This window comes from Manis pentadactyla, chromosome 4, assembly GCF_030020395.1.
Source record: "Manis pentadactyla isolate mManPen7 chromosome 4, mManPen7.hap1, whole genome shotgun sequence".
Classification (NCBI taxonomy): Eukaryota; Metazoa; Chordata; class Mammalia; order Pholidota; family Manidae; genus Manis; species Manis pentadactyla.
Window position 1 is genome coordinate 128749819 of NC_080022.1, and position 10568 is coordinate 128760386.

A 10568-nucleotide genomic window follows, 5' to 3' on the forward strand; every position below is an offset into this window, starting at 1 on the left:
AACCTCATGTAGCTGCTGTCACACACTCATAGAGGTGCTGGAGAGAAGATGACAAAATGTATCATTTAGAGACACAGGCTGGCTTGAAAGAAAAAGAAAAAGATCGCCCATTATACAACTTTTTAAAAATAAATAAATCTAGGGAGGGCTTAGAAGGGGTTAAACACCCATTCTGGTTGCCTTTCATGGGAAAAAACAAAGGTAGCTCACAGCAGGAATGGTAAGTAGAAGCAGCTGGTGGATTTCACTCTGAAAAGGAGAAGAGGCTGGTGTTTTAATGCGCCCTTGGTGCAGGAAGTATGGCCTTCAGCCTCAACAAAGCCACGTTTGTTTTTGCAGGGGAAGAAAAAAATCCCTAGGACTTAAAGTGTCCAGCTGCTGGGGGGGGGGTAGGATAGCAGGGAAATGATGTGCAGGGTGAATGCTGGGCAGTGGCGCAGGACCCCCAGGCTGGGTCTTTGCCGATGATGACATGCTGTCCTGCTAAGCAAACTAGTGACCCCATTGTAACTGCTCTTGGCCCTGAAATAATCTGAGCGGAGAAGGGCCACGTTGCTGTGAGAGCATTAAAAGCCTTCAGGCAGAGGGACAGGGCAAGGGTGATAATTAGTGGAAATATACAGTCCAAGGATGTTGGCAAACAGAGCAGACAGTGGGCTTGTGTGCAGTACAAGGAGCTGTGCAGTCAGGAACAACATAAAGAAAACACTCAAATAAACCAGCATCTCCCATATCTCAGAGGCCCATATGGCCAGGCTGGTGGTACTTACACGGTCTCACTTTCAGAACCCACAAACTCTATTTTTTCTGAGCCTGCTGGAAGAGGCAGCAAAGTTTTCCCCTTCACTTGCTCAAGGATGACCAGGAGGTCACACTGGAGGCTGTGGGCATGCCGCCGGACATCTTGACATACCACGTGGGGCCAGTCTAGGTGATTCTGTTCATTGGCCAAGACAGGGATAACAACCTGGAACAGACATGCATGGGAAAGAAAGGCATGTGTTCTACTTCTGAGACCTTAAAGAAAAGCTATCTGAGAAACACCCAGAAAGCCCTCCACCGCCTTCTCTGGTGCTGGTGCTGTGGGGCTTGACACTGGAACCAGCATTATGACACCTGGTAAAATCAGGAGGGCCTCGACTCTATCCTGCAGATAAGGTCCCCTAGCCAAACAGCCCTTCTTATCAAAAGGACTAGGCCCAGCTGCTGCTTATCCCTGAGAAGCAGGCTTCAGGTCCATGCCAGCCAGTGGAATTATTCAAACAAGTCAATCCCATCCTCCCACAGGACACCCCACCCCCTCTTGATACTACAAAGAGGGCTTCACACAGCCCTGGTTGTTCACTCTGTTCCCAAATTCAGCCCCCATGTGGCCCTGCACGACACTGTATCCGGCTCCTCTGGGCTGTGAGTATGTGATGAATAAACTGCTGTTGGTCCCATCTGTCCAGTGTTGTGTGCTCAGCCATCCCCATAACCCTGGGGCAGGAATCCCTCCTTCATCAGCAGGGTGAGCAGGAGGGGACTGAAACTGTCCCAAAGGCCAGAGGCAAAACACAGGACAGATGCAAGTAAGGATGACTCTGTCCACAGGTGGCCTAAGGGGGCATCTTAAAAAAGTAAGCCAGCTTGAGGACCTTGAATCTATCTGGAGGGTGAACACTAGTTGGTTTGGCCACCCAGCATAGTTCCTCTTCCTTGGCACTCATCTCCAGATCCAGGGGAGGACCTGTGGCCAAATCGGAGCCGATGAGAATCAGTGTCTTGTCTAAATTTTTTGAGGGAGAGAAGCTTTCTCTTTTCTCTGAGCCTGGAATATTTGGTGGCCATCTTGCTACCACGTGGACCCTTAGGGGGAGTTTATAGATGGAGAGAGACCAAGTCCTGTGACATCACTGGAGGCCCTGGATCATGATGCTCTGAACTTTCTGAGCTAATTTAAATTGAGGTTCCTGCCACTCCCAACTTAAGAAATTGTAATTAACACACCTCACTAGGAACATATGCCTGTCAAAAGCTCAGATGATGGGAAGGGAGTATGAGAAAGAAAAACAGAGGATCAGGTAATGGGAAAAAGAACTACACTGAGAAGAAAATATGGACTCATGTGGTTGGGTGGGTTCTATACATGACCAATGAGTCTGTGTGGCTGTGACACAGAATACTTGGACCCAGCATGTGAATCGAGGAGGGTGATCCTTGCCTGCCCTGTCTGGAAAGAGTGAACTGAGAACTTACAACAAGGTGAACAGAGACAGAATGTCACAAACTGAGCTTTATTCATATTTATGTTAAGAAAGGACTCTTTGGGCCCAGGGCAAAGGCCTACCAGGGGAGAGAGTATGAACAAGAATTCTCCTAGGATCTCAAAGCAGGGACTATATCTCATTTGGTCTTTATTTACCCACCATCCTCCCTAAGGTCTGGCATGTAGGAAGCTCTCAGCAGAGATTCATAGGATAACATAATACTTGCTGTCTGAGAAAAAGTGGTGGATGGGCTTGGGTTGGACTTTGGAGGGCTCTGAGTAATAGAAAAATAATAAATATGGACTTTCGATGAAATGAAAAACTATGCATTCAATAATTTAATGAATATTTATTGAGCATCTACTATGAGCTAGTACTGTTCTGGGTGCTGGGAAGGTGTGTCAGTGAGCAAAACAAAGATTCCTGACCTCATGAAGTTCATATTCTAGGGGAGAGACAGTCAACAACCAAGTTCTGTGAAAAAAAGTCTAAACAAAGCAGGTGAGGAGGATCAGGAATGTGGGCTGGAGGGGTTGTAATTGTTCAGTGGAGTGATGGGAGGCAGACCTCACTGAGAAGGTAACATTTGAACAAAGTCTAGGGAGGGTAGGGAGGGTGAGGTACAGACCCTTAGGGGGAACATACTGCAGGTAGAAGGAATAGCCAGCACAAAGGCCCTGAGGTGGGAGCATGCCTAGGGTGGCCCAGGAGCAGTGTGGAGGTCAGTGAAACAGGAACAGGGTTATGGAGAAGAGCAGGGCTGAGTCAAGCAGGTCAGAGCACAGGCGGCCCTACCTGTGGGATTTTGATTTTCCCCCTCAGAGGAGCGGCAATCACTGGAGGGTTTTGAGAAAAGGGCTGACATGGTCTGACACCTTTTTTAGTGGGGTCACTCCAGCTGCAGTGTTGAGAATAGACTGTCAGGAGCCTAAGCAAGAGAAAGGGATGGGTTAGCAAGCTGTGCTATGACACAGAAGGCAGTGGCTTGGCACGGGAGTAGTGGAGGAGATATAAGAAATGGTCTGTTCCTATACACATTTTGAAGATTCGACCATGATTTCTTGATGGATTAGTTACAGGGCTGTGAGAAAATAAAAGGGGTCAGGATGACTCCAAGCTTTGGAATTTGAATAACAGGAGGAACGGCACTGCCAGTAACTGGTGTGGGGAACAGAAAGGGTGGAGTATGTCTCGACAGAAGACCAGGAATGCGTTTTTGGACACATTAGCATTTGATACATCTGTTGGACTTCTGACTGGGGACATTGAGTAAGCAGTTGGATATGGTGGCTGGGAGTTCAGAGAAGACTAAAGGTAACAAATTAGGTAGATGTCAGGTACAGATTGTTTGTGGAGCTCTGAAGGTGAGTGAGTGCCCACAAGGAATTGAGTATATGTAGAGAAAAGATGTCCCAGGAATAAGCCCTAGGGTTCCCATGTTAGGAAGTTGGGAAGGAGTCGGGGTGCCATCAGCGGACACTGAGAGGGAGTGGCCATGTGATAGAAGGTAACTGGAAGGCTATCTCCTAAAAGCCAAGGGAAGAAAGGAAAGGGTCATCAGGAGCTATGTCAAGCGCTTCTCGCAGGTCAAGCAGGAAGAGTACTGATAATGAGCCTCCAATTAATGGAGGTCACTGGAGACACTGGCAAGTTCTTTCATTTCTCTTCCATGCAATGCGAAGGTAAGAGCCCTGTGAGTGTGTATGAGATAAAACAAGGAAAGAAGGGGACACAGCCAGAATAGACATGGATTCTAGACATGTTGCTAGAAAGGGGACCATAGAAATAGGATGGTAGTTGGCAGAAGGAATGAGGATTTTGTTTGATGGGAATTATCTAGTGCAGAGGGGAAAAACAGGAATGTAGGAGAGAGGGGAGGATTGCTGGAGTGACCACCTCAAGGTGAGAATGGGCAGAATTAGTCCAAAAGCGGCAGTTTTAGTCCTAGGGTGGGCATCAGGTGACAGCAGACAGTCTGCAGCCACGGGGGGGATGGCAGAGCACCGAGTACAGCTATTGGCAGACGGGCTAGATAAAAGCAGTTGCGGAAATTTTATTCTATTGTTTCTGTTTTTTTAAACCAAGCAAGCATCACAGAGTGAGGTTGATAGAGGAGATTTTGGATATTTGAGGAAAAGAAAGAAAGTGTGCAAGAGTGATTATGAAGAACAAGAAAAAAATTGGCATTGGAGGTATGGGATGTCAGTCGGAAAGCATAAACCTGTTGGAGGTTTGGGGCCATGAATTTAAAGCGGAGCCAGTTGCTTTTTTTCTCTGGCCCCACTCAGCTTCATGGCTGCAGGTATGGAGTAGGCAGAGGCTGGATTTCACCAGGATTATGATCTTGCCAAGCAGGTACAACAAAGCAGGGCAGAGGCCAGTCAGTCAGGAGCAAGGGAATGAGGAGAATGATGGTGCACTCCAGCTGGGTAACAGGGAGAGAGGGACAGTGGGAAGGTGGTGGGAGCCACGGAATGGAGATTCTAGCAGGGTCACGAGCTTGTTGTAGTGACAAGGGATAGAGTGAGCTGGAAAACAGGAGCAGTGGCCAGAGAAAGAGGTGCCTGAAATTGGATCATGAAGGGATGGTTTGGTAATTCAAGGTCTGGGAATGGGTGGGAAAGGGTGGTTAAGATAGGGAGGAGTAAGGTTCAAGGAGCCCAGAGGCCACCTGTTTGGAAGGATCATTTGTATGTCTACTGAAATGGTCACCTGTTAAGACAGGAGTAATGCTGGGGAGGGTCAGAGTGGACTGGGAGCCCAATCACAGAGGAAGGAAGTCAGTGTCATCAGGACCTGGTGCAGCAATGAGGAGACAGGGTGGCTTTGTCTGATGGCATGAGATTTAAACTGGAGGCTTTCCAACATGAATCAAGAAGCAGCATAGAGGAGCAAGGACACCTGTCTCACCTCCAGGCTCAGAGGTAGAAGGGCAGTGGGGGAAATAAGGCTGCGCCTCCCAGGAGAGTCAGGTTTGGGTTAGAGAAAGGTGACAGGACAGTCAGAGAAGTGAGGGCACTTTTAAATGGGATGCAGACCAACAATAATTCTTATCCTTTAGGGAATATCTACAACATCACACACTCTGTTCCAGGTGCCCTAATACATTAGTTCTAAATTTCATGACACCCTGCAAGGTAGTTTGACATGAAGAGGTGAGCTGACCTGCTCACATTACACTGATGAAAGTGACGGAATCAGGATTTGAGCCCAGGTCCATGCAACTCCATATCCCATGCTCTCTCTCCAAAACACAAAACTTTACAACAGCATCTATCTTTCAGAGCTGTAGGAAAAATAACCAGGCAGCAGTGCAGAAAGTGATTGGGAGGAGGAAGAAAGGGAGCAGAAGAACTAGTTACTAAATTGTCTGTTCTTCCTTGGAAACATTTTTTTTCTTTACTTTCTACTAGTGTAATGGGACAAAAATGTTAAAAGGTATAGCTTCCTACCCTGGTTAACACCTCCCCTCCCAACATCCCCCCACCCCTCACACACACTCACACACACACACACAACCCAGGAAGCCTTGTCTTAGGCAGGTGGGGACTTCACTTTAGTGCTGCTGAAGGGGAGCATGCAGCCTGGTTCAGCCAATGCACAGGAGCAGGGAGGGTTGGCAGCAGAGCTGGGAGGGGCAGGAGGGTTTAGGGCACCAGGGGTAGGCAGGGTTCTGAAGTGACTCTGGAGTAGCTTCAGGGCACATACAAAAAGAAGGTGGCAGAGGAGTGGGTGAATGGCCTAAAGACTGTTGTTAGAGGTTTGAGAAATACAATTATTTTATTTAGAGTTTTAAAAGAGGTACCATACAAACTACAAAAGCTTTGCAGTTGAAAGTGAATCTTCCACCTAGAAACGGTAGCATACTATACATACAATTCTGCACCTCTTAGAAATTATTAAATTGCAGCAAAATAAAAAAAAATTATTTAAATTGCAGCATTGTTCAGAATAGCCAAGAGCTGAAAGCAACATAAATGTCCATCCAGGGAGAAATGGATAAACAAAATGTGTACATATAACATGGAATTTTATGGAGCCTTCAAAAGGAAGGGAATTCTACCACATGGATGAATCTTGAGGACATCATGCTGAGAGAAATAAGCCAGTTACAATAAGTTACAAATACTGCATGATTCCACTTACATGAGGTGCCTAGAATGGTCAAGTTCAGAGGTACAGAAAGTAGAGTGGTGGTTGCCAAGGGCTGGGGAGGCGGAAGGAGTGGTTTAGTGGGTATAGAGTTCATTCATGTGGGATGGGGGAGTTCTGGGCTCTGTGGCACAAACAGTGTATGTACATGTGGCTGATAATATTGTACCTTACACTTGGAAATTAATGGGAGAGTGAATTTTATTTTATGTGTATTTCTGATACACACAAGTTATCTTAAGGATTATTGCACATCAGTCGTTTCTTTTAATTATAGATAGACCTTCATTCATTCACCCAGTACCCTGCTGATGAACGGTCAGTTTGTTTCCAATCTCTTTCAATGTACCAATGAAAATTCTGGAACATTTGAGGGTTTGAATTATTTTAAAATCACTTTTGAATTGCCTTTGTTGATGGATACATTTCCTTCTGCAACCCTGGGATGGACCCACTGTCTGCCACATGCATGTGTAGTTCCATCTCTGAACCTTTGTCCAGTCTGCTCCTCATCCCTCAAAAGTTACTTTGTTCTCAATTTATCCTTCCCTTCTTCTTATTCAGGAGCCAGTGCAACACTTGAGGCTAGTTCAGGCTCTCAGACCACCCACACAGCTCTCACCTCTGAGCCCAATGGCACTTCCCATCACCACCATACATTAGGGGATTTTACCCAAGCTTGGACTTCTGCAGGGATGGTGTTCAGACAATGCCCAGCAGTCAAGCCATTTGGGCTGTTAAACACTTCCCCATCTACTGAGAAACCTAGCTTCTAGCTTCTCTGGGCCCCTCAGAGCAACTCTAGCCCCTTCTGGAATTCCCCCTTCAGTAGCTTCCTGATAAAGCAGCTAAAGGGCTAACACTTGACATGGCAGGGAGCCTCCAGAACCTGGCTCCAACACTGGGGCCAAGTCGTAGAACTACCTCCACCGCAGTCATACAGGCTTTAAATATTTTAAGAGAACTACCTCCACCCCAGTCATACAAGCTTTAAATATTTTAAATACATGAGTAATTTCATGGGCGCGATCTTGTCTTCTATTTCTTTGGTATTCCCCATAGCACCTGTCACATGAAACACCACATAACCAGTACTCTGAAAACACTTATTTCACAGCGTGCAGGATCCAGGGCATTGGGCCTCCAGAAGCATGCACACTCAACTTACAGGGACGCTTACTCCCATTCCAGAAAGATCTAAATGTCCCAAGAATCTCTCCTGAGCACCCTGCCTGAAAGCTCCCACACTCTCCAGGCTTCTGCTGTGGGCTCATGGAAGCACTCCATAACCCATATCTCTGGAGAGCTTCTCCCCCAGCTCCAGGCAGACCCCTCCAAATGCCTGTTGGACATTTCCAACTGGACGCCCCAACTTCTTATCTTGGCACAGGGCTGACATTTGGCACACGGTTGTGTGATGAATGAATAAGATGAAGTCAAAGCCAGCCTACCTTCCCTTTTAAATCTTCTCCAGAAGTAAACACTATAGATAGCATTTCACCTCCCTCACCTCACTGACCCAAGAGAAATTCCCCTTTGTTAACCATTTCCTGTCTTCCCAGTACCAGGGTCCAAGACGGATGAAGAAACACAGCCTTAAAAAGCAAGCGGTCAAGACCCAGCAGGCACCCTTGGGATTTTAGCGTCCCCTCACTTCGGCTTGAACGCAGGCCAGGCCTGAAGCAAGCTTAGTCCCTAGACTTTCTCACCCTGACCTGGCCCCTACTCATATTTCCCCCGCTCTCATTTACAGCTGCCTCACGTCTCAGGGGTCAGCTCCGTCCGGTTCCCACTCAGCCCCACCCCTCCACTCCAACTGGGACCCGCCCCAACCATCCTGCTCTCCTCGGACACCCCAAACTGGGCTCCTGGCCTCACTCCCCTGGCCCCTCCCCGCCGCCCCGTCTCCTCCTCCCCTCCACCTCCCCAGTTGCTGCAGCGCGGGGCCAACCCACCCTCACCTCTGAGAACAGCGCGGACAGGTGCTCCAGAGGGGCTGCGGGCACGTCCCCGCAGAGCACCGAGCCGCGGAGGCTGTGGGGCCCGGGCGGCTCGGGCCTGGTGCGCAGGAAAAAAAGCCCCTTAGCGCGAGGCGTGCCAGAGTCGGGTCCCGCGTCCAGCCCGGGTCGCAGCGCCAGGCCCCCGGGCCCGGGCCGCACCACCAGCAGCGGCTGCGGACCCTCCGCAGCATCGCGGCCCAGGAAGGCGTGCAGCAACCTCTCCGCCTCGGCGGTGCCCGCGCAGCGCTCCCAGGCGCCCGCAGCCGGCCGTAGGCTCTGGACCACGTAGGCCCCCAGAAGTCGCAGGCGCGGGTCGGCGCCGGCTTCGTCTTCTGCGTTCTCCTCAGCCAGCGCGGCCCGCTCCTCCGCGCTCGGCATCGTGCGGCCTCTGGTCGCCTCGGGCAGCAGCGGTTTCCCTAGCGACGGGAACGCAGCCGGGGCTCCCTCCTCCGCTCCCCTCCTATTGGGCACAGGATTCCTGGCCCCGCCCCTTCCTGTCTAATAAGGTAAGAGAGGGAAGGCTGGGGAAGGGGCGGGATAGCGTCGTTGTTGCTAGGAGACCTGCGGCTGCTCACGTTTAGCGTGTTGTCTCTCCTATTGCAAGTGCTGGAGGGTGATGGTCCTAGGGCACTGGTTTGTAGGATATAAATGCTGTTAAGGGTCCTGCCAGTTAAGGTCAGATGACATTCCTTAGAGGTCTCCAGACACTGAAAACATTCTGGATGTCTCACCTAGTCCCCAAATGCGTACTTCAAACTTAAGAATAATGTCAGATCATAAAATGGATGTAAAGGAATTCAGTGATGTTTTTAATTTATTTGCCACGAAAGCAAATACTTTAGAGCAATGCTTATGTGGACACTAAGCATTTGAAGTGTGCTGGTGCAGCTGAGGAACTGAATTTTTAAATTTTAATTTTAAGTAATTTAAAATTAAATAGTCAACATGTGGTTCACAGCTCAGCCTCAGAATTATATTACCAGTTATATTTTTAAGAGGTTTTTTAGTGTCCTGCTGTGTCCGTGCCTTAAGTGTGTGCTTCATCTGACAAATGGGAACTCAGAATCTGAGATCACTTTGATTTCTGTATGCCCCCAATCAGTTCTTCTCAAATGCAGCAAAGCAGTTTTAAATGTGCAGGGTGCTCAGACCCTCCCATTCCTGCTGTATATCTGGACCTTGTCTTCAAAAAGGAATAATGTGAAACACCTTTCAAAAATTAGCATTTGCCACCTGCTGAATCCTCCATGATCAGGATATAAATAACCTGGTCCTCTGCATGTAGTAAGGTGAGATGGGACAAGGAAAGATATAGCCTCGGTAGCATGAGAACTGCAGGTTTGAAAGAGCTCCCTTCTGCCCTGTTCCCTAATTATAGGCACCAACCAGAGACAGCAGCATTTCTGGGTAAAAAGAAGACTTGTAATGGGCTTCAAAGGCATATTAACAGAATAAGCCCTTATCAAAGGCAGCGAGGCTAACAAGAGGCCCTCAGGAAATGCTATAGCTAGAAGGTAAAATGATTGATTTCATAGCACAGGAGGTGCTATGATGAAAAATGTTCCCATAGAAAATGAATCTTTATGTTTGTAAAGAGTGTTTTATCATTGCCGTAGCAACAGTAGAACAACCAGGAGTAAAGGAACAAAAACAAACACACACATGATTTTTAAGATGAATTTGATAATTGGCATTTCAAAAAAAGCATCAGGGAAAAGAAATGTTGAGGCCTTCCTACACATACCATAGTTGGTAGAGTTTGTATTTTGCACATAGGAAGGCATCATTTTTTTAATGCTTAGGACTTCCAAAAGTGTCAATCCTAATCATGTTTTACAAAGAGAATAAAGTCAGGACCATTAACTTCCTGTAAAGTCTTCCAATAAAGTTTCTATCACCCCACCATGGCCTATTTGCCCCTCATCCTCTTTGTCCCTTTGTCCCAATATACATAAAAATACAAACACGGGAACCTGTGAAGATGCCTTGAAGAGGTCTAAGAATGAAGCCTCCTGAACACTGACAGTGCCAGCTTTTGCCTTTTTCCCCCAACTGTACACCTTAATCTCCATTTTAGAAAGAGATTTGGCAGCAGGGGTGTCTGTATGGGATTTACTGAAAACAATTAATACCATCTTTATTTTGTATAATTATGATAAGGAAACAA

The 10568-nt window shown here is 47.7% G+C and overlaps 1 protein-coding gene across 1 annotated transcript in view; it reads right to left on the minus strand.

Annotated features, from left to right (window-relative positions):
* LOC118931226 (dynein axonemal heavy chain 9-like) overlaps positions 1-8818 on the minus strand; it is a 349376-nt gene extending 340558 nt beyond the window's left edge. The window contains 2 exon segments of the mRNA XM_057500855.1: positions 771-967; positions 8363-8818. Of these exon segments, the coding sequence (XP_057356838.1) occupies positions 771-967; positions 8363-8779 (614 nt within the window). The 5' untranslated portion in view covers positions 8780-8818.
* Positions 8819-10568: the final 1750 nt, after the last annotated feature.